The sequence below is a fragment of the Conger conger genome, chromosome 10 (genome assembly GCF_963514075.1).
Source record: "Conger conger chromosome 10, fConCon1.1, whole genome shotgun sequence".
NCBI classification, from domain to species: domain Eukaryota; kingdom Metazoa; phylum Chordata; class Actinopteri; order Anguilliformes; family Congridae; genus Conger; species Conger conger.
In genome coordinates this window covers 34,167,492-34,193,449 of record NC_083769.1, presented here as the reverse complement: position 1 = coordinate 34,193,449, position 25,958 = coordinate 34,167,492, and the positions used below count along the sequence as shown (strand labels likewise).

The window sequence follows — 25,958 nt, the reverse complement described above, 5'->3', positions numbered from 1 at the left end:
CAGGGACCTGTAAGGTCAGTGGTTCGATCCTCAGTGTAGCCACAATAAGATCCGCACAGCCATTGGGCCCTTGAGCAAGGCCCTTAACCCTGCATTGCTCCAGGGGAGGATTGTCTCCTGCTTAGTCTAATCAACTGTCTGACGCTCTGGATAAGACCATCTGCCAAATGCCATTAATGTAATGTAACCATAACCTGAGATCAAAGATATTTTAAATCTGGTTACATAAGATACAAAGACCATTGGTCCTCCTGTTTGACTGGCCCTGACTCTGTGCTGACCTAGAGACCCCTCAGTGTGTATTGATTGAGATCAGGAGAGGCTGTGAGCTTGGTTAAATGTCTATTGCTCCAGAGAATACTGCTAAAAGGAGCAGCAGTGGAAAAAACAGAGCTCTCATTAGCATGTGAACTGTTTTCTGGCTATCAGGAGATGGTCCTCCAATACCGAGCCCTAGTGGTTGGTTCACACAGTCTTTGCTGGCTCCCAGTTCTCTGATGGATTGCATCTAAAGAGCATTACAACTGCCTGCAAATACCTTCCACCTGAGAAAGGGGCAAATAGTTCATCATTTAAATATTCTAAAAAAGAAAGTTTTTTTTTTGTTGTAAACCATCAGGTCCCTTAGCAAATCATTTATGATAGACAATTAGTAATGACCATCAATGACCATTCCAGAACTGTACATTTTGATTTCTTATTCATATTACTCTATTTGTGTTATTGCATATCGTGTCATTAATGTACGTATGTTGATTTTCCATTCTTCTCACTGAGAATTATGTTGTTTTGCCAATATATTGAGGACATGCCAGTTGTAGCTATAGCCAGCGCCATGGCAGGGGGCAGTAGTCACACATGTTTTAGATGCTGGTCGTGTGAGAGCCTCAGACCTGCTGACTACCAGACCTCATGTACGTGGTGGCGGTGACCTTGTTAGGACAGGGAAAGAGCACCTCCTGTCAAAGTCTGATGAAACCTGACACCTCTGCATTCCGCAGCACCCCTCGTATCCATGACAGCTTCGGGATATAAAAAATGGAAGGCAAAAATAAAATGCTTCCATATCATATTGCTCCACTGTTTGGAAGCACAGGGATAGTTTGAGGAATGTGGCTATATTTGGGGGTAGATATGATATGACTTTCGTGTTTGTATCCTGAGTCCTTGCTTTGACCCAGACTTCTTATTTACTTCCTGCAGACACGGTTGATGAATGGCTGTTGACTGGTAGGTACAACAGGAAATAACAGCAGATAATGGAAATAGAAAAAAGACATGAATCCTGGAGAAATTGTAGTAATGGATCAAGCAAATAGGGGAGTGGAGGAGTGGGACAAATGAATACACTTCCTCTTCATGCAGCAATGCGAGGCATCAGTCCAAGGAGGGGACTGGCTAAAACAGAGCTGATGTTTCCTCAGCAAGGAGGCTGTGCTTTCACACAGAGAAAAAGCACAGGGATGAAGGTCTTCAGAGAAACTCTCATCACTGCCATTGAGTACAGAAACCTTAGTTAAAATCTGTAGTTTCACAAGTTCTCTGCTTGCTGCTGTTGTAACTATGGCAGCTTCAGTTTGGAACTTTAGGAAAAAAATTTGGAAAACTTAGTCATCCTCTGCCTTATCATTTTCATACAATGACAAGGAAACCAGACTGATATATTCAGGAAAAACAGTACTTAAGATAACAATCACGTAGAATACTTCATACTGTACACTTCAATGTGAATTTTCAAATATCAAGGGCTGTCAGATGTCACTTGCAGTGTTGTGCGATTTTAAAAGTGCTCTCCTTCATAAAAAGAGAAATGCATAACTGGCCTATATAAGGCAAGATACTGTAAATAACACAGAGAAACACTGAGGCCAAACACAAGCATCTCACTGGCCTGAGCTTTTGATTGAAACACAAGATTCAGACATCAAACCTGTGGGTGGATTCTCCTTTCCTTGTTTAAGTCAATGGGCTGATTCAGTGAAGGAATAAAGCAAATATCAGGCAGAAATTGTGGAAGTTCATTTGGCCAGGTATGGATTACTCCTGCTGACAATTAAGGCTTTTGGACTTTCTGCAGCAGAGGACGGCGCAAGGTCTGAGATCAATACCTTCAGAACCTGCCACCGCTCACTGCACTGGAGCAGAAAATCACTGCACGTTACCGCCAGAAATATATGCACACACATTTACCCACAGGGAAATCACTCTCTGCCCAGCACTTTCAGAGGGAGTTAGAGATTGCTTTATACATTTCTGGTTTCCCACAAAGGTACACACACGCACGACCACACACGCACACACACACACACACACACACACACACACACACACACACGCACGCACGCACACACGCACACACGCACACACGACCACACACACACACACACACATATAAACACAGGCACATACCACACTATGACTGTGACTGTTTCAGAAAACACCACAGGCCCTTTAGTTTATAAGCAGCACAGTAAAACAGGCCCTGGCAACTTCGGGCTATTTCAGTGGAAGTGAGCAGACACCCAGCGCCTTGTGTCAGCTCATGCAGGCCAGAATTTTTATGAATGGTTCAGCAAAAGGCTTAAAGGTGTATTGCATGTTATGGGTTGTTGAGTGGTCGTAAAACACAAAAATCTATTTTCACACCAAGTACTATATAGTGCTATGTTGTCATGTAATACGCTGTTCAGGTAACCGCTAGGGGAACAACACGCAGCCCTGCTGCATTCTGTTTGTTTCAGGGACATTCATATTTATTTATTGGATTGTATAATAAACTAGTTTTCAATGAAATTTTACTTTATTCATTGACTGAAGAATGAAATGGGAAAATTTTTTAAAAGGCCTGGTCCACCAGCTTATATAAAGTGTAACTGTATTGATGTTAACATTGAAATATATAGGGCTTAACACAACCAGAACATCTGCGAGGAAAACCAGACTGGTTTTAATGTTAATTTGATGTTAATTTGTCTCAAACATTGAAATGGGGGACTACATATAAAAAGTGCTGTAATTACTACATGGTGAAACCAAGATGTATATAAATACCATTTAATAAAAGCTCTGAGTCTGCGCACGTATGAAATGTTTGATTACAATATAAAAAGCAGAAAAAGACAAGGTGACCCCAAACTTTTCAACGGTAGTGTACATCATGGGTGGAAAGGGGGGAAGGAGGTTGTATGTATATTACCAGCTTTTTCTTCAAAAATAACTGAGAGAAAGTGCAGCACTGCTTCCTATATCACCGCTAATATACAGCTCCTTGAGAATGAAGAGCGTGCACTTCCTAAGAACTGAGCAGGAAAGAATCCCTAATTTATATGTTCATAATTGCAAATAAATGCTATACAATTTATTTACTCATGTATAGACTCTGGAAAAATAACACCACTGAAATGTGTTTTTTTGCTTCAACCATAAACCTGGAAATGCAGCCACTGTAAAGCTGGAATTTTAGTGTAAATATATAAAAATACCAGTAGAAACAGTAGAACATGTACACTAAATCTGAAATAGAATTAAAACACCAATCCCTTTTCGAGTTCCTATGGAGAAGTAATACTGATTCTTGTTCGTACGTTTGGTCATATTGATTTCGCCATGCAATATACACATAGTATATGCACGCAAGTGCTTGCATACATGTGCATTCATACATACATAAAAATTATGCATCATCTTTTCCATACAGGAATAAATTACCATATGGGCTTCTATTTATGATATTGCACTTTCCCCAGAAAATCTGTCATGTTGAATTAATATACCCACAATCCACTGGGATTGATTAGCTCAGCTCACTGAAGTGCACGCTTCTGCTTGCTCCAGCACGCATCATGTGCCACTGTCATCAGCAACATACTGGCTGTTTCAATGCTTCTCCATTTACAAAACTGCCTCTATGAATGATGGCCCATCTGGAAGGTGTGATTTCTGAAGAAAATCACCAGGTTTATGATTGGAGGAGACAACATCAGTTTAAGCACTAGACAAATATAATAAGATAGACCTGAACATGCTGAGTCAGCATGGCCACAGATGTTTACTGTCAGTCCTTAGAGCATAATGTGATAGTGGATTTTAGTAGTTTCGATACCAGCAGGATGGGCTTGTCTTGGCATGGCAGAATTAGGCTGATGCAGAAGTATGGTAGCTGATGCTGAATTATCCTATAATGTCCTCTCTATATTTATAGGAATAATTTTTACATAATCTAATCTAGGCAGTCCAGAGTTTATTTTCTATAATTACAGGGAAGGGAAAACACACCACATGTAATTTTTATTCATAAAAACAAAACCTATAATATAATATAGTATAACATAATACATGCACAAATTAGCAGTCACCTCCGTAAGGCATATTGATTGGATGTAATTTCATTGGAATAAATGCTTATGCAATAAACTACCTGGATAACTGAGATAAACTAATGCAAGTCAATTTCACACATGAAATTTTCTCACCTAGGTTCAGAAAGGTAACAGATTCAACCATGCATAATTAAACTGGGGGAAATCCAATCCTTCCTTATCCATTATGGTTTATCCTTCACATTAATTATTGGAGTGTTCCCTTAGTTCATTAGTCACTGTAATTATTATTGAAAAATAGTTGATAACTGATATTTTGCTGTCCAACTCCATTGTGCTACTCATTTGAGTACCAACATGCATTTTGGTTACGCCTAGGTTACCGTGTTTAAGATTAGTTTTTTTGATTGAAATGTATCCATCCAATCTATTTGCAGTAATGTGGTCATGTGGTTTTCTGTGGGTTAACAATCAAGCAGCAGAATTTTGGATTAGTTGTAATTTGTTGATAGCACGATTTGGGATACATGTTAGAAGTGTATTACAACAGTCCAGTGTGAATGTTACAGGTGTGTGGATTAGAGTTTGTGGTAAAATAGGGTCTGAGTCGGAGATATTGCAGAGGTGGAAAAAGGTGATTACAAAATAAGACTAGACAAGAAAAGACATTACAAGAAAGCACAATAAATCCCATGCCACACACTGTATTGCAATTAATTATAAATCAATGAGAATTATAGCCACTCTTGGGTTTTACGCCCCAATTACTTCAGATGGGCAGACTGCACCTCCAGCATGAGGTAAATTGCCGTGAAAAGGCACACATGAGGATGCCTTAACATGAACTGGCCTTGAACCGGATCTGTTAGTCTACCATTTTAATCTGTAATGTTCAAATGTGTTTACCCCAAAACAAGGGTACAGACAAGGGTATGTACATATCAGATCTGAGATGTACATATTTTACATATTAATATTGCTTGTTAGTTTATATATGCATGTCTATGCCATCAGGTTCGGCGCCTGACTCCAGCCTGAATCATTTTGAACCTTTCTGCACTTATCATTTTGACGCTTCATCATGGCAAATTCCGGTGAGCGTGGGCGGCACGTTGTTGCATTTCATACATGGATGGCCTTGAACACTTTTCAGCACTCACAGTGCTTATCAGCAAGCTATTTCATTTCCTTTTAAATCACCATTAACCTTCGGAGCCCCGCGTTCTGGCTCCCAGTCATATCTGCCCATGCAGAGACGCTCGCTGCTATACAGTCCAGTCAGTCTCGCATAAAGTCTAATCCTATAGCTCATTTTATAAGCATTCATGCTGTCACACTTCTCAGCATGCTAATGGAGATACTCAATGAAGAATTATGGTTTAGTTCGGTCACCAGGAAAATGGGTCTTGTGTTCACTCCGGTCAGGGAGGAAATATGCATCCATAGCAAACACAAAAATATATTATGGGTTATAAATGAAACTAAGATTTGAACTATTGATACATACTAGGTGATACATACTAAGTAAAAGTAATAATATATATCTGATGGTTAGAAATAAAGTGTGACATGGTGATGAAAATTGGTTTGATTGCTTATAATGAGTACCTCAGTCAGAGGACAGTGTGAATCTATTCCCACCACAGCCCTTTACATTCTGCAAACATTAAGGTATCTTTCCAATTAATGCAGGTTTTACTTCCTATTATTTCGCTGTCTTTAATTAATGCAAAATCAAAAAAGCTTCCTAATTGAAAGAGAGAGAAAGAGGAAGAGAGAGACAGGGAAGGGAAAGGGAGAGAGAGGGTGAGAGATATCAAGGAGTTCAAGTTCATTTTGAAATTAGGAGAAAGTAATTTTATGACTAAGCTTCTCACTGGTTTTTCCCTTTGATTCCCCAGGTTCTCAGTCAGTGTGATCCGTATTTCTGAGCACACTGGCAGATGCCCTCGTGCCACATATAGTAAGAATTTAAAATGTATTCGAGCTCATCTTTATTGATTGTGTTTCATTAGCAGAATTTGAATGTGGTGTTGAGGAAGCAAGGAATGTTCAATGTGTCTGTCTGGGCTCACACAAAGCAGATTCACACAGACTGAGGTCATGACCAAAAGTAGGGCGATTGATTTTGTCTCTTCAAAGCCAGCCCAACTCCCCCTCCCCCCTGGCTTTCTCACGGCGCTCAGAGCCAATTACACTGGCCCTGCCCTTTCATTCCCCTCTCTGCGTCTCCATAACACACCTGAGAGGCCCAGAGTCCCTCACCAGCCTGCACACTCTAATGGAGAGCTTGACTGAACCTTTGGAGGTGCACCTTGTACACACACACACACACACACACACAGTAGAAATAAGTCACTTACTCACAAGCACACATGCACACACAAGCACACACACACACAGTGAATGATCTGTAGAAGTAAGTCACTTAGTTCTTACACAGACATATGCATGCATTGTACACACACACACACACACACACACACACACACACACAGGGCTTTGCACTGCTAGAACCAGTTACAGGTGCATCTCACCAAATGACGCTTATGAGCACAGATACCCATCAACTTATACTGTGCCTCCAGCACTAGTGCTGTAAGCCAAGCAACAACTCTTTTCACAGTACATGTATCATGGCTATTTGGAAACCAAAGCCGTGTCTACTATATGACCTGCCATTATATATTATTATATAATGTTAGATATTTCACTGACATTACAGTTATATATTGTAATATATATATTGATTAAACTATGCAGGCACCAATGCCCCCTGGAGCAATGCAGGGTTAAGGGCCTTGTTCAAGGGCCCAACACTGCACTGATCTTATAGTGGCTCCACTGGGGCTTGAACCACCAATTTACCAGATCCCAGCCAAGCACCTTAGCTACTGAGCTGCCCCATCACCTTACCCCCTCTGCTATGAGGACCTGTGGCCATGCTGTACCATGTCACACCCAGCCTGGGAGTGCAGAGTGCACACGCAAGCTCAGCGCAGAGGTTTAAACACAGAGAAGTGCTGCCATTTCAAAGCTGCAGTTTAAAGCAGGGAAATAGCCTCGCTGATTTCATGCCAATCGCTTCTGTCAAAACATGTTCTGATGGATTAGAGGGCGAGGGAGAGGCAGCCTGTCACCGCCAGCGGATGGCTCACGACAATATCACTCTCCGAGTCAGATCCCTGGAGAAGCCCAGCGCCTCACAGCATACATGTGCCAGAATTTCCTAAGACCTCGGAACTCCAGTGCCATTCATCCGAGAATCCCTGATTCCAGCTCTTTTTCCCCGAATCTGTGATTGATGAAATGCCAGCTGAAATGAGGATCAGCCACGGAGCGGTTTAAACACTGGCTCACAAATGTACAAGGCAGCAGAATGACTTTAATTACCATCACCCCTATTGACACGCCTCACTCGCCCGTGATAATCTGATTGAAATCAGTTCAATTAGGTCTGCTCCACGATCCAGAGTAGATCAATGTCTGGCCTCTGTGTGGCAACAGGAAGTCCTTTGTGCTCCAGTGAGATGTGGTGTCTGTGATTTTAAAGGAACTTCCTCAACATTTGCTTTTAGTATGTTATTACACCCTATCCCAGTTGCCAAATATGAGGAATGTATCATTCATTGTCTTGATGAAGTATAAAATACATTTCAGAGGATAAATCAATTTTATGATTACAGCCGATAGGCAGAATCTGATATCACGCCAAATGAAGTGCGCTTTATTGGTAGTGAATGAAAACTTCATTTAAATGTACTCATGGTAAGGTCACTAGACAATGTGCCACAGATACTTAGCACTTGCAGAAACTGTTCAATCAGTCTACACTTCCAGGCTGAATTTGAATCCGTTTTCAGCCCTCTCTTGTTAATGACTGATCTGGGACCAGGAAGAGGTCAATGGATTTAAGGACCGTGGGGGTGATTTAAAATGCAATTACTTGGTCCCCAAAGATCAGTAAGCCAGGAAACCCCCATTAGCAGCAGGGTGGTCATGCTCCTGACACCTGCCCTGTCAGGCTTCCTGTGACCATCCTGCAGTCTGGGTGCATCACACGGTGCCCTTCCCCAGAACTGCAGCAGACGTCGTCAGGGCGAGGACTCATCCAAAGCAGCTGGGTTCTGCCTTTTTCTTTTGCGCACTGGATTAATTATCCAAATGACTTCTTGGCAAAGCTCACTCGCAGTCAAAAGGAACATCTCAGCAAACTTGGCTGTTTCCTGCTGGATTTCCGGATTGAACGACCCCGTATTCTTCCAGCACCTGTGATTAAGCTGATGATCCAGGGCTTCAGGCATTAGCACAGATCTGTAAAACACCCTACAATGCTGGACTGGTCAGTATGCCCTGGTCAGGTGTTCTTAAGGAAAGACCCTTTGAGGTGCTGGTTGGTTGTAATTGCAAGTCAAGCCAACATTGGAGTTGAAATGAATCAAAAATCACAGGAAGCTTCCACTTTGATGAAGTGGGGGTTGATTGCAGTGACAGGAAGCGCTTATGTCAGCTGTTGTGTGTGTGTTTGTGTGGGGGGGTGTACATCACTCAGGTGCGATGAGAGGAAGAGCCTACCTCAGTGAGGTGGGGGTTGGGGTTGAACCCACACTGGTTGCACACCGTGGCATGGCACTGCGTACAGGTGTTGAAGTTTGGCTGGTCGTGGGAGGTGAGCTCCGTGGTGTTGCACACCGGGCACAGCTTGCTGCTGGGCAGGGGGGCGATCTGGGGCACAGAGTACGGCGAGCTGGGGGCGCTCCGGTCTGGCGACATGGAGGGCGATCGCCCCGTCCTGCCCCCACCCACGTCCACCTGGAGGCTGCGCCGGGCCGCGTGCTGCCCCTGCCCCTGGGAGGGCGAGGGCGACGGGGGCTGATGGGGGCTTTCGTGAGTGGCCAGTCTGTAAGGCTCCCCCCGGCTCCCTCCCCCTGCTCTGCTGTCTCCATACCCCGGCTGAGCCCCAGTCCTGGGCCCGGGTGAGTGGTCAGTCTGGGTGGGTCTCCCTGCAAGCCTGCCAACACAACACAACCAGACAAATGATTAGACATGGCATCTATCAGAAAAAAATACAAATATGTCCATAAACTGAATTTTTGCTTCCACAGGTTCATTGATGCAACATTTCAACCAGGTCTTTGTCAGGCAAGGTCTTCATTAGCAAGGTCTGCGTTTGCACCTGTATCCTACTTGGGTTGGATGTGCATAGCAGCCTTTCTTTACTTAGATATGGAATCTCCCATGTTCATACCGCGCGGCAAAGTTCAATCAATCGATTTTGTTTTATGAAATATAACGTTCAGCAATTAAGCTGTCAGAGCTCTTTGCGGTCCCTTGGAGAGGTACAGATGAACCCACACTCGCACACTCATCACTGTGCAGACAGTATCGGTGAGCAGCGCAGGGGTTAAGATATTAACAGGCCCATTTATGACAAGCAATTCACACAAAATGTTATTAAGCAGAGAGGGAAATGAAGTGAGACAGTATTAATTGTAGGTTTGTCATTAATTTGAGCTTGAGCTGATCTCCCAGTGAAACAAGGCACACTAAAGTCACGGATTCTCAACACACCCACACCCAGGCTTGATGTTTGACAGATACTTACACAGTTCAGCAATTTTCCAAAAGCTTTCAAAAAGACTTTTAAAAAAGCTGCACTATTATGAAAGTACAGATAAAATGAGATGGACAATGTGCTACAGGGACATAATATTGGTTAAAGAAATCCTCCTATGACAACATTTTTATGTTTATTATTTTTCCCCAAAGTCCACCTGAGTACATGTCAGATTGTGTGTCATGTTGTTATCTGGGAAAGCTGGGTGGAGTTCACTTCCTGCCATCTCCAGCCAGCAGTGCCCTATCCTGACAGAACCCGTCAGAGGGATATTTCCAGCAGTCTACTGGAACATTCCATGAACCCTGACCTCCAATCTCAATGGTGATGGATTAGCATAAAGACAGTGTGGGAAAGTAGGAAGATGTATTGGCATGTCCAATTCCCTGGCCTTTTGTTGACTGTTGCAGTCAAATAGAATTTAAACATTACAATCCACCAGCTTGTATACTTCTGGTAGCCAATCATTTAGCATCACCATGAAAAGATCTTACATAAGAGGCACTGTAATTGGCAAGACGAGCAACCATAAATACACCTCTGCTATTGGGAGGTTTTACACAATACATATTCAATATGGTAATGCGGCACAGAATTAAAACCCAATTACAGTGCCTGCTGTTCAAAAGGACATTTTCAGAGAGACCTTATTAAAGTAAGTTTTTGAAACAAGTTACAAAATTCTATTGGAAATGCTAAATGGCAAGTTATATCATCTTCACTTTTAAATAATTGATAAGTTTAAAACATAAGTGCAATTAGGCTTTAAAAGCTTCTCTAAATATTGTTATATTTGAGAGAGGTGTTCTGAATAAGTGCAAATTGCTAGCAGCCATTAACACGGTAATAGCCAACATCTTTCAGCATAACTGCCAATGGGCATCAACTCAATCCATCATTCCCATCACCTCAGGTAAGAACATAGACTTCTACATCCGTTAATCATTAAAATTGTGATCGACATATACATCACTCCTCTTAAATGGGAACTGTTCAATGGCACTTATTGTATAGTTTAATGAAGTCTTTAACAATCATAAAAGGCAATAGTATTTTCTCTGCCTGGCAAGTACTGCTGGCAGTAATCTATCCTTGAAGTTTCACAAAGACGGATTCTAAAATGGTCTCTTATTGTCCTGTTGTTGGCAGCATGTTCTCTATACGAAATTGCAGGGTATTCTCAGGTCATTCTCCTTTTACACCTCTTGCAAAACTCAAATGACAAATGATACCACTGCATGTTTTTTTTAAATAACCACCTGAGCCTGACAATTCTCAGCTCTGTTGTTGAGTTATTCCTTGCAGCAGAAATAGTCAATGCAATTGGAGCAAATTATTTGTAATAAATGAAGTTAAATTGATTTAATACAGGCCAACATAACTATTGCTTGTCACAGCGCTGGGGTGGCCACTACATCATGAGGTGAACAGACAAAAAGCTAAATATGACTTAGCACCTTTTACTAAGCACAAGAACAAAAACAAAGCAACGAGATTCACAAAAGACATGAACACACAAAGTACCCCACAACAGGCAGGCAGGCAGGCAGGCCGGCCGGCAGGCAGGCAGGCAGGCAGGCAGGCAGGCAGGCAGGCAGGCAGGCAGGCAGGCAGGCCAAAACCATTCCACAAACCTACCAGCCATGTAACAAACACAAGCCTCTCGCTGCAGGCCCTGGGGGCTGTTTATGAAGCCCGGTGATTAGGCCGTGGCTGTAACTCATTGTCCTGATTGGTGCTGAGTTACAGCTGAGACCCTGCCTGTGAGTGTGGCTGGGGCTGTCCATGGTCCTGCAGCTTACTCAGACCACTGGCCCATCTGAGGTTCTGAATGGACAGCGCACCACATTCTGGAGTAAACATGCTCCAGCCCCCCTTCCTGGACCCACAACGGCCAGAGCTATCCCGTTTTTCTCTCTTTTTCTGTCACACCCTAAAATCCTACTTCATACTTCTACCTTTGTAATTTCTCTGTTAACATAACTCAGTTGCAGTGTACTGTCACTCAAACATTAGGTGCCAGCCTAATTTAACCATGAAAATTGAAAACTGCTAGTTAGTGTATTTTATGCTGTCATATGTAAACAAATGTAATAGCTGTAGTCAGCACATTTTTTGGCATAGTTTGGAAGTTACCACCATGAATTAAACACAGAACAGTATCTGAATGGGCTCTGCTAAGGGCCCAACCACAACCTCCCAATACAAATCTGCCATTTCTACTGAACGGATGACCTATGCCAATAATGAAACAACCTAAATACACAGCAATGCAGTTGGTATTAATTTAACCTTAGTAGTTGTGTTTATTGTACTCTACAGCACACACCTTCACTATCTAATGACCAGTAAAGCACAGATACGGTCATTGTCAGGTCTTAGAAAGGAACGCCACAGGATTCCTCAATATTTCTGCCATTTCATCCATCGGCTTGTTCTGACTCATTAGTCACAAGTGCAGAAAACTGCAGCACAGCACAGGAGAAATATGAAATTTCAAAAACAAGCCATTCATGCCTGCCAAACACAGACATTGTAGCCTATATGATTACTTCCATGAGAAGTGCTATGCCTCAGTGGTTTATTTACAGAGTCCATAGCTTGGTACTGTGGGGCATAAATACTGTCACTAAATAAAATTCTTGAGCAAATGGTGAAGACAAACATGTGAACAGAAAGTGAGGAGTGACAGGCTTTTAATGGCTGTCATCTGATGACTGTTTAACGTGTTGATTATAATGTGATATTTGAAGCACTAATGTGGTCAAAATAAATGCATACATAATTAAGCATGAACTGTCCCAGCCAAAATATATCTCTGGGGTATGCTGTAATTGTAAACAAACACAAACCTCCAATTTTTTTGTTCTTAGCAGCTTGAAAGCACACAGAGAGCACAATATCTTTAGACCATCTAATATCTCATTTAAACTAAATGCCAATTGTCGTGCCAGATAAAACCTCAGAGGTTGTTACACTTGACAGTTTTTCCTCACTAGTGATAGTTTTTTCCAATACTTCCTCTTCTTTTAATTCATTTCAGTCTGGTAGGAAAAACTCAATAATTAATTGAGTGCTAATTAAGTACTATTTTTCTGAGGTGTTTACTTAAGTTTAAGTTTAACTAATATTAAAATATTTATGTGTATTTCCTTCCATTCAAAGTACAGGTTTGAAATGTAAATTTGGCAGTCAGGTGTATTATTTATTTTCTGATTGAGGGAAATGTGTTGAAAAACCTGAGTAATAAAGAATAGACCTTCAGTCAAAATTTGAAAACATCTTGAAATGAAAATAGAATTGTGTGAGAAGCAAAACATCTCTTTACAATATGGACGTGAGGAAGAGCTCTTCAAAGACCCGTTTTTCTTTATATTACTGCACGGGTGTTTATCACAGCCCATGAAATATATACAAGAACATTTCAGTGGCATGCAGTATGCTGTACATTCTTATAAAGAAACATATACTAAGTAAGAGGTGGATCCATTCCATTATGTGGGCAGCTCAACAAACTGCAAGTATTTTTGACTGATTCAGAATATTAGGACTGTAAACAAGGACCTGTGGGAATACAATATATTTTCAAAGAGGTATTAGTGTACTTTGAGGAGAAATGCACACATGGGCAAAGCCTTTCAACATGATGCAGCACCAACACGTTTCAGATGAATTCTTCTATTACTGGAGTCTAGTGCAGGCAGTGTAAGTCATTACAGGGTGTAGAAAGCAAGATGTCTCCTGCACTGTTGGACATAAAGCAGGCTGTGGCTAATACCTAACCTTCACAATAACACTGGCTTTCATATTTACTGAAAGAGGAAAAAACGTAGCTTCTGTGGACATTAATTCAGCAGTGTATATGTTTTGTTCATGGTAGTGTGGGGAATAACAACACAATCATAGCCCCTTTTTTTCTCTTAGGACAGGGAAAATAGGAATCCACTGCTGCACTTAAAGCACTGCAATCTCCAATCACAACAGCCATTTCCTTCAGGGCCTTCTTTGAATGTGACACCTCCATGTTCTACTCTTTTAGGACGATTGGAAACAGTCTATTTTAAACCTTCCACCCACATCATTCTGTTGGACAGGAGGTATGGTAATGTTCAATGACTGTGACTGGCATTGTTTCTTAAGCATCCTGTCCCATTTTTATTGGCCACACATGGTGCATCTAATGGCATAAGACACAAACAATGACTAAGCTTACATGTCTACAATGCGTCACATTGCCAACATTTTGGAAGAAATATATATTTAGGTCACATAGTTCATCATCTTTTGCCAAGGCTAAATCTGTGCCTCAATCTTTTAGATAATGCTCTGTCAAACTGCTTCCAATCTATGATATCCTGTTTGTGCATCTTTCCGAATACAGGGGTCAATGACAGCACACAATGATGGCACAGCGCAGCTACCAGACTGGAGAGTGAAAAGCGATGATTGTTGGCAGTACACATTACAGACTTATTTTTTAGACTTATTTTTAAGTCTTCTGCTCCTGTAGCCTCCAGGTTTGACACATTATGTGTTCAGAAATGCTCTTCTTCATACCACTGTTGTAATGCATGATTATTGTGTACTGTCACCTTCGACCAGACCTTCTGACCTCTCTCAAAGTGTTTCTGCCCACAGAACTGCTGCTTGTTGGATGTTACACCATTCTCTGCAAGCTCTATAGTCTGTTATGGGTGAAAATCCCAGGGCATACTCAAACCACCCTGTCTAGTACCAACAATCATTCCACAGTCAAAGTCACTTAGATCACATTTCTTCCCCATTCCGATATGTGATATTTGAAAAACAGCTCTTGACCACATCTGCATGCTTTTACACATTTACTTGCTGCCACATGATTGGTTGATTAAATATTTGCATTAACAAGCTGGTGTACAGGTCTACCTAATAAAGTGCTCACTGAGTAGGCAAACTGACGTGAGGACATGTACATGTTATATAAAAAGAGGCTATACAGCCTCTCTGCGCCATTTACCGTATTTTGAATGTGACCCTCATTAAAGGAGTTAAGAACCACGCAGGACTCTGAATCACACATCGATAGCTGGGGTAAGGTGGAAGAGTCTCTGTGAAACCACCTGATACACATATTAAAAGGCTTTAAATGAAAGTCATCATTTAAACCTCCAGGGGCAGGTGCCTTTAACATGGATATCCAGTACATTTCACACCGTGACAACACTTCAGATGGACCTGCCATTTTTATTTTCCCCGGGTAAACACACTGTTACGGCTGATCCACGACCGGACTGCTCTCCACACTTGGCCGCTTCATGAACAGCCTGCTTTTTGGTTTTTTCACGCGAGTCTGTGTGCAGCATTGGAAATATTACAGATGATAAAATCTTTAATAAAATATTTCTCTCCAAGCACCTCCATAGCAAAGGAGAGACGTGGGAGATGTAAAAGAAAAAAAAAGACACAACAAGCAAACCCCAAGATGCATCACAATGAAGCAGCAGACAGTGGAACCAAGGAGAAGGTGAAGCAGGGCTTTCACGCTGGAATTCCCATTGGAGGCTGGTTCTTCACATACGGAGGCAGCAGTGCCTTACAGTCTCATCTCTCTCAGTCATCACTATCATCCAGCCCCTACATCAGGCCTTCTCATACCGGCTTTCTGAGCTGAGGTTTAGTAAGCACGTATTAAAGGAATGTGAAAACTGAATTACATTCTCTCATGAACTCTCTCTGTTTTTCTCTCTCTCATACATACACACACACACACACACACATACACACACACAGAAATGGATATGCACACAGGGTTGTATTTTTTTCATCTCAAGCTATCGATCACATGGAAACATGTAAAAGATTTTGATGAATGACAGGTGAAGACTCCGGAGAGTGTAGATTGGAGCCTCCAGACCCGGTCATGGTCGATTTTGGATTTGAAAAAGAAAATTAATTTGGTATTGATCTTATTCATACACAGTGCAGGTCATACATTCATTGTATATTGTTATATAGACCTGTCTCTCTCCCTGTTTCTCAGTCAGCCCTGTATGCAAAACTGTTCACAGTCTTAGTCTCAGGCTCAGTCTCAGTACTTCATGATCCACTGTGCACTGTGGTCTAGTTGACAGCAGTAATGTAGACAGAGCAAGCATATAATGACCCTCTAATGTCCTGCGGTATATATCACCAACAGCAAATCGCCTCGTGTTTTACACCAGAACGTAATATGAGAATATTATGTTATGTTTGAGAACTGACCCTGAGATCTGTACAATAATTTTATCTAGGTTCATTGCACATACCTTCAGACATATGAAGGAAACACCTCTGCAGGAATCCATTTTCCTGAGCTGAGAATAGAGATGTTAAACACCTTCTCCTGATGTGCAGCTGTGTGTGTGAGTAAGCTGTGCCACACGGCTGTACATGTTGAAGCATGAACCCTCAGACATCACTGTACTAGTAACCTTGCATTTACACACTGTTCCTCTCAGCTGCCCCTGCTCCCTTCACAGTGTTGGACACAGGAAAGTGCACTCTGGGTATTCTGACAAGACCTGACCCCTCTGCTCTCCTCATAATAGTATGCACAATCTGTGCCAGCAGCTAAAGGTATGCTGATCTCTTGACACACGTGTCCCTGTGTTATTCAAAGGCCACACTTTTGTGTAAAAAACTGTCTGATTTGCGCATACATAGAGCAGAACCTCAGAGATACTGCACTCAGATTCCAACTCTGACCAAAAATGATATAATACCTGAGTTAGCATACTCAGTTATGCCTTAGAGCAGTGGTTCCCAACCCTGGTCCTGGGGACTCCCCTGTGTATGCTGGTTTTTCTTCCAACCAGAGTTGCATCCCAAGCAAGCCATATTATGTCAGGCATCACTACGTATAGTATGAAGAATACAATTTTATGTTCATATTGTGCTTATTGCGTTATATTGTAAACAATTACATAAAAACAGTCACAGAACTTTTAAACTGATCAAATTAGGTGAATCAATAGGTTGTTCAGCTTGCTTCAATTTGTTCGCAATGCAGGTTTGGCTCATTATCATTTGCTGTGTATTTGAATTCTTCATTATGTACCAAATAGTTAGTTTTAGTGGCCATGTGTCATAAGCACAACATGAATGTCAGACTGTTATTCTTCATGAAATGCTTAACTATTTCTGACATGATGTGGTTTAAGAGGGTAAATAATCCCTCTAGACATGAAAAGCACATAATTAAGAAAAAGTAACAGCTTGTTTAAAATCTGGGATTACATTTGTGGTTGGAACAAAACCAGCATACACAGGGGGTTACCAGGACCAGGGGTAGGAATCACCACTCCAGAGGGCCTCGGGACTATTCTGAACGTGCAGCCCTGAGGGCTGTCAATGTGAATTTCAGCAGTTATTCACCAGGTTCTTCAAGTTCAGCAATCGTTTGGCAGCCAGCACAGACACATGACTAATTACGCAATTAGGGACTAATTATGAGGCGTTCCTCAGCGAAAAACTGTGAAATGACACTGTTATGTGGAGGCAGGGAAACACTGATGTACAAACAAAGTCAAGATCGATGACAGAGTAAAACGCTATCCTGCTGGTACAGTGCATCCAGGTATTTGAACTATTCGCACATCTTGCAATCTTATCTTGTTTAACTCATCTTTAGGCCACAGAACAAAGATTACAATAATAGACTCTAAAACACACAAAATGACATGACACAGACAAAGGCAACAGAGCTGTGAAAGGTTTGGGAGAAGTAACAAACAGCTTCAATTATTATTATACTGAGGAATTAGTACAGGTGTATGAGGCAGTGCTAATGTAAGTTAGTTAGACATCTGAACCCACTCCTGCAAAGACAAATGTGTTACCAGTCAGCTAAAGGCAAAATCATCCCAAGCCAAGGGCAACAAGGTTATTTTTAATTTCAGGGTTATGTCATCAGGGAGCCTTGTTGTGGTTACCTCCTATGTGTCTTTGTTTTCCCTTGACTTCACTGTGTTTTACTAGCGAACTAGCTGAGCTAACCCTGCTACACTAACACTATCGAAAAAGTGGATGATTTAAAATCTTTAGAAGAAGATTGGTATTACATTTAATAAAGGATACACAGACTTGTTGGTTTGAAGAAATGGCTTTTGTTGCACAATATAGTGAGAGTGTGATTGACCTCATTTGGTGGTTTAAGAGTCAGGAAAGCAGAATTCATAAACCCCACGATGATTTGGAGCAGCTGACAAGCACTGACAACACATAACAGGTGCACAGCATAGATAAAAGAATGAAACAATAATGTATTAAAAGATTCAACAAAAAAGAAAACACATCTTTGAAGAGCAAGATTATTTGACCTGAAACTAGTTTGCAGTCTGAATGTAGAAAATGTCCCCAGTTGTTTAATTTCAGGCTTCAAAAGGACTGTTCCTCTGAACTTAAAATTACAATCAGTATGTTAAAAAGAATCCCGAGATATCTTTGGATCAGTTCTGGGACACAGCTGAAAAAGTACTTTTCAGCTCAACACAGAAGGACAAATACTATGTGTGAGTCGTTACTGTATCTTCCTCTCCCATCCATCATCATCTGTCATTAACAACAGTTCATTAAATAAGCAGCAGCAGGCCACCTGGCAATAATTACACTCAACTACAAGATTTACAATGCTGCCCTTTTCCTTTGCATGAGTCTGTGATATCCACTACTGATCTCATGGCAAGAAATATTCAATTTGCACTGGAGCAAAGTAACAATTCCACTAATGCTAGGCTTGCAATGCCATTTTCACCGAAATATGGCCCTTTATCTGAAGAAAACATATAACCCCTTTTTCAAATACACATTCCACTTAGAAAGACCTCTACTCTCACAGAGCCTTTGCATTTTCTTTCTCTCTTTCATTCTCTCTCACACACGCACAAGAACACACACACACACACACACACACACACACACACACAATTTTCTAGTCAATTTCCACTGCAGCTGTTACCTCAATAGAATTCATCCTGTCACTGGAGATTTCTCCACACCAGCTCAACGCCCTAGTCTCTAAGCCTCTCTGTTCTACTCAGCACTGCTATCAGTTGCCAGTTTTTGGTTGGCCATGGTATACGTCAAATATTGGTGGAGCACACACACACACACACACACACATACATACACACACAAAAAAATGTATGTGCCAATTTCATTTTCACAATAAAATGTCTGTAAACACATGCAAAATGTGATTTATGGTAATGAAGGTGTATTTAACTTTGACGATTTCATATGTGCATCTCTCCAGCCTGCGCTCATGGTGAAAAATGATGGGTGTCGACCTGATAAAGGGGAAGTGCTCTGTAGCATTACATTGACAAAGCCCACTGTGACAAATTAGGCTGCTTTACATTCTGTCCCCTCCTTCAGAGCTTCACAAAACTATTCTTTAAGCTGCTATTTCCTCCACTGGCAGAAAAAATGCCAATATGCCAGTTGACAAATATGCTGTTTACATATCCAGATACTTCCATCCTGTGTTTGGCTAACCCCGACGGACCAGGCAACAGGAAGAGGGTACTGATCATGGAGGCCTCTATATTCTTCCACTTCTCTCTGGTCTGGAGGCTTTCCTCTGCCTACTGCCTGTCTCCTCCACCACCCCCCCACCCCCCTTTTGCTACCAAGGGCATTCAACTGATCTGTAGCGCTTTCCTAATCTAACTACGCAGTCTGATTTCCTTTTAATGCCCACATCGACAAAAACATGTTTAGAATTAATTCCCAGAGAGATTTTGGTCAAGCTGACATTTCAGCCAATTATAGTTTCTTTCTCCTGTGATTGCTGCGGGAGGATCAGCCAATGTGCTTCCCTTCCCCGATAATTGCTTTTTCTTCATTTCCAAACCGTGATTATAAGAGTAAAGAAATCTACTATGTGAACTTGTGGGTTCCCTGCTTTTCTTTTTGTAAATAGATACCCATCTAGCTACTTGAAGAAATACAATAGGAACACATGACCAAAGAGCTAAATACACGAAGGACAGGAGTGTTTTTCTTCTGAGCAATCAAGTCCCCCTGGAGTTCCTGAACATTAAGCGTAGGATCATTCAGCAAAACTCTTTATTCCCCACAAAGTCTCAAGAATAAATCAACTCAATTTATGGAGAGAACACAATTTCAAGATATCTAACGTAGAAACTTGCCATTTGTGACAGTTTTTTTTTTTCTCGGAAGCATGAATATGAATTACAATTTGTTCTGAAATATACTGAAACAAGAATTCAACAAATCAACTGTCATTCACCAACTCACTTATACAGTAGCATCCTGCTATTAAAGAAGCTTCTGGAGAACTCTCCTGTTTTTCACTCTGTCTGGTCAAAGTGCCACAAAATGGAGGCCTCGATCTAAGATAAAAAAACAGCAGCTTCCATGTTAATGTCTGTAATAGGCATCAGCCAGTGCTAGTAAGATCCTCCATCAATAAGATCTAGCCAGAGGCTGTGCTGCCTTATAATCTTTCATCCAAGAAGGCAAATCAGTCATCAACAGTGGTGAATCAATCATTCTTCACAGTCTTAGGGAGCATAGAACTAACCTAATACGCCTAGAGATTTGATCGGTGCAAATATTTGCCAGCAAAGCAGTTTTGTAATGTACATTTTTGACAACATCTGACAAAGAACAGGCATTTGCTGATATTTAAAAATGAAATAAGAACAACCACTACCCAAACTATGAATTACAAATTGTATGGGTTATACAATCAAAACTACAATATCAAATATTGTTTACATTTTAAATCAGTGAAGTTTTGAATCTATAAACATTTTGCACATGATTTGCTGCATGTACATGTTCTTTAGAATCTGAATAGATTTGTGATTTCTTTTCACCACTGTATCTCTATTTCCTACATCTTTATTCTAAGAAAACTGCAAATGTATTTATTATTTTGCATGCAACAAGAATCAAAGAAATCCACCCTAAAGTTATTTTCTGCCATAATGAAATAAATGAATGAATCGTGCTTTCCTTCCCTGAGCAGCCAGCCACACACAGATTGTAATTACGTCCGTTTAAAATGAATGATTTGCAATTCTCAACAGCATGCTGAAGTTGCATGCCAACATCTGTAATCCATTCAGTTTCGGGGCGCTTCCGAGAGTATGGGCACAAGCTGCAGAGACAAGTTATTCACCCACTGATTAAACTGTCACCCAGGACCCTGTTTTTTTTGATGACAAATATCTGGCAGAGTGAAGTCACACATCACTATTCTGGCATTAATTACCATTATATCCCTGAGCTGCTCATGTTCCATCCACAGGTCATGGTTGATTATTGTGAAAGATCTTATCTGGTGTTTCCCATTTAAAGGTGGATAGCAGCAGTAGCAATGAAAGCTTGAGTATATTAATTTCATGATGAGCGCGGAGCCTGCAGAACACACCTGTGAAAATGTGAAATATTTCCTCCTAAATGTAAAGTCTTCTTCTGTTGTTACACCCATAACATCACACTAAGAATTGTAGGTAGATAGTGACAGTAGCAGAACATGGTAGAATACAGTAAAACATTATCCTCCACTGCAGAAGCTATTTATCGTACATATTATTTTGCTAACCCTTCTGATGAAGAATCTATTATACGTCTGCTACTTTGAAATCCTAGTACACAACGTGGTGTCTGTTCCCCAGCTGAGTGGCCCACTGAGGCAGCTAGAGAATCTCAGCCATTTAGCACACAATAACATGTGGGGATGAGACCTAAGACACTCAGGTCATTTTCAGAATTCCTCTTGTACAAATACAAATCTCTGTATTTCCCAAGTCAATTCTAAAATGCAGTTAAAATAAAAAATATAAAAATAAACATCTGAAAAATATTTTTTATTACAAAAAGCAAAAAAAAAACACAAAAAAAACACTTCCACTGAGGGTGAGTCTCACTCCACTGAGAGTGACTATTACAGTCTCCACACACTCACACTGAAATGTGAGGACAGGTTCTATCCTCAGGCTTTTCAGGGGAGAGAATGTGCTGAGACCTTTAAGAGGGATAGGAGATCAAGTACTCGGAGCCAATGAGTTTTATTTTCACTGACACACACACGCGCGCACACACACACACACGCACACACACACACCAATAGGCCAACAATAATTCCTCCTTCAGACCATCCAAGCTGTTTTTGCTCTGGGAGTGATTGGCCAGAATCAGCCCCGGCTGCACTTGGAGCAGGGCCTCATTGCAATCGTTTATTTATCTCATCTTTTTTTCTTATTTTTCTACTCTTAGCTCCACCCATTGGGAGAGGCTCCTTGCTCCTTCAAATGTCAGTTCGAAGCTATGTCAGTTACAAACATGGCAGATGGGAATAGGTGGATCCGCAGGTCGATCATTTATCAGGCTTTCTGAAAAAATGATGCGCTGATGTTATCTTACTCAAAGGAGGTTGGGAGTTCCAAACTTCTACTTCTAGCTCCTAGAAGGAACATTTAATGGGTTCGAATGTCCTTCAAGATGGTGGACCCATGATCGATTTCCGGGTCAGGAGAAAAAAGGAGAGAAATAGGTGCTTGAAGTGAGCCCCAGGTCTCCAGCCAGGTGAATACGCCCAGCTTTCAGATCTACAGAATGCCCACTGCAGGCAGTCAGGTGGGACACATCCACCTGGCACGGCAGGGGAAAGCAATTATAAGGGTGTCATGCCAGACTGCCAGTGATTCTGAGCTGGGGTTGTGAGCATTTCAAGAGACATAATTCACATGTGCGATGAATGCTGACAAACACTATGCAAAAACTGTGACGGCCATATTGTGCGTGGGCAGGGACCAAGAAATAAGACAGTTTATGCATAGCTAGAAGCAGAAGAAGAAATCATTCACAAGGCTCCTGTTCTTACCTGTCTATATTGCTACAGAGCAACAATAGGTGATTTTAGTCTGTCGATGTGTGAGAATTAATGTAGAAGTTCTGTCGTACTGGGTGCCATATTTAATCCTGATCATGCTAATAATGTCAAATATGGACTATGGTATTCTGGATATGTGTTTGTTGCAGGACATAGTTAGGCACCAGAAGCAATGACAATGACTGCATGGCATGCATCATAAATATGTGAAATATGAGAGAAATAAGTCAATGTATGTTGCTATTTGCATTTGTGGAAGTTTCTCTTTGGCAGCCCTACATTGTTTATTGTTATTGATAACCTGAACAGTTCATTCATGTTTGGACGCAATCTTGCACTTTCAGGCCACACGCCTACACAGCGTGGGTATACAGTGCAGATGTATATGTGTATCTCCTTTTCATCTTCAGAGAGCGGTAACAATATCACCAAATCACCAAAGTGGTGGGAATGGCCAGCCATGTCCAGAGCATGTTTGAGGGTATAATTAAGAGGATAAAGAATTACATTTTACTCCTCACTCTGTAATGAAACTTCCAACATTTTCAAAAAAGCTTTTCTCTCAGCATGGACCTGCTGCTTCTACGTCTGGCTGCTTGTAGACCCTTAGCGCTTAGCGTGTGCCTGTTATTCCATGCTATGTCTAAAAGGGAGGCATTTTAAATGGAGCAGACAGGGAAGGAGATGCAAAAAGCCGCTAGACCAAAGTAGAAGAAGTTCTTCAGATGTAAATAGGATTACCTGGGGAATTCAGTGTTTTGGCTGGGTCAGAGCCTCAGCTTTGAGGTTCTCTTTGACACGTACTCAGTTGTGTGCACTTGGCACACTAGAGCTGTTGAGCAGTGCCCTGTGCCACAGGCACTTTTTGCATCATCTTGTGAGTGCCACATTTCTTCACACAGTTATGTGGGCGTATTGAGAGATGTAGACCGCCCTTTTTTGTGTCCTCCAGTGTCACTACTATGGCACCTGTTAAGGTCTTAAGCCACAAATTGGCTTTTTGGAGGCATATTATAACTCTTCAGAAATATAATTGGACACCTACAATGGCATATACATTTTGGTGGATAGTCCATTACTTGGTGATCCAACTTGAGAGGATTGAGTCCTCCTCTCAGCCATGGCCCCACCACGCCAAAGCAAACACACACACACACACACACACACACACACACACACACATTATTGAACCCAAATGTCCAGAATTCATCAAATCACAGGACTTGGCTACAGATACCTTGCGTTTAAAAATGTGTTAGGGCACTGTTTCAACTGAATGAAAGTCCTGCTGGAACCAAGGCCAAGGCTGTACATAGCTTTTCATCTTTATCTGCCAAATATATATTAGCGGTGACAAGGAACAAGCAGGGGCCAGTAAAGATCCGCTCCTCTTAATCTTCCTTCATGATGAGGATGAAGGCAAACACCCGGGAGACGCACGGTATCTCAACCATAGCCCTAACACGCTGGAGTAAAGCCTCAATGAAAAAGACCAGTGAGTCTTTAGCAATACTTAATGCTCGCAGCTGTCAGCCACATTACCAAGGGGACATGATCCACAGACATGTTGTTTATTCAATCAATACTACAGCACTACTTTAGGTAAAGTCTAGTCATGTGGATGGGCATAAAAGATACTATACACCTGTGTCAGTGAAATATAGTAATTCACAGATAAGTATCAGACAAATCACAGATAAATCACAAGTCAGTATTACTTGTGCATAAGCACAATGCAAAAATACATATACATGCAATCATATACTGTATGGAATATATGGACTGTATATGGAACCATAATGGTGCTTTTGATTCAGTGTCTGCTGCACGTAGCCTTATAGGGGATGATCACATGACTACTGTTTTTTTCCACAGCCTCAGGCTCAAAGCCAATCACTTCCATGTGTTCCAAGCGTTTCCTTATCTGAGCACATCAAAACCAGCACATTTACTTACAGTGAGTGAACTGAGTTACATATGTTCATTATTTATACAGCATGTTATTAACTGAAAGAAAATCTGCGACCTCTTCCATTTGATTATCCTGAAAGCTGGGCAGTTAATTTGGAGTCAGGAAATCTGCAGGTGCTATGCATCAATATAATGAAAGAATCATATGATCAGTAACTCCGTGTATCTTACATGTGGGAAAGGCACTGGTGCGTTTTGAAGATTTTAATTCACCAATTGGATGGCAATAGTCTCCATTAAAATGATTGTTCTAAAAGGGCGTCATGGAGGATAACTGGACTTGCTTTTACAGCAAATAAATCTATTGCACTGACATCAAAGGAGTAAACAGCACAGATATCATAGGATCCTATTATTTCTTGCTACATTTTCTTTTAAAATTCAAGGTCACACTTTACAATAAGGTACATGAATTATCATTGACTATTGCAGTCGTTAACATAAATTAATTGATGTACAAATTTATTAATTAAGCATTAAATTAACAACAACTAATGTATTTAGTCACATGAATATTTATCCATTCGCAAAAAACATAGGATACACTTTTATTTAGTTAACCATTAACAAATACATTAACTGTTTTTTTCATTCCAATATGAATTGACATTTGCAAACATAGTTGTTAACATGTAGTAAAGATGTATAAATACTTAAACAAAGTTATCTCATGATAGTATCATATTTTCATCATTTATGTTAAGTTATGTTATGTCTTCCAGTTGAATTTGCAAAAGGCAATTGCATATACATGAATTTAGCTGTACTGAGCCAAAAGAAAAGGATTGCTTAAATAACTCAATGGAAAATAAGTGAAAAGGCATAGAGGATGTAGCGCTCCCCTTGCATTTATCTTATGCCAGAGAAAAACATGACTAGCAAAGATGGAATCATAAAGAAATCGCTAATAAGGCACCAAAAAATGATTCAAATAACTATAAGTTATGGTATTTATGAAAAAGATACCTCAAAAGCCTGAAGAAACATGCTGACAACCAGTTCTGATTACCTTTGGTCGAAATGAATGTGTTCTGGGAACAGGCAGATAATTTCGCGTTCAATCACTGTTTTTTTGCCACCACAGACTCAATCAGGAAACAGTTCTCACTCATGTACCTACATGACCTCTGTGAATGACCGGCACTACAGATGTTCTACACAGATCCCT

At 41.0% G+C, this 25,958-nt stretch overlaps 1 protein-coding gene across 1 annotated transcript in view; it reads right to left on the bottom strand.

Moving 5' to 3' along the window:
- Nucleotides 1-25,958, bottom strand: part of bsna (bassoon presynaptic cytomatrix protein a) — a 116,004-nt gene that overhangs the window by 87,161 nt on the left and 2,885 nt on the right. The window contains exon 2 of the mRNA XM_061258193.1: nucleotides 8,895-9,318. Within this exon, the coding sequence (XP_061114177.1) occupies nucleotides 8,895-9,318 (424 nt within the window). The remainder of the gene's footprint in view (nucleotides 1-8,894; nucleotides 9,319-25,958) is intronic.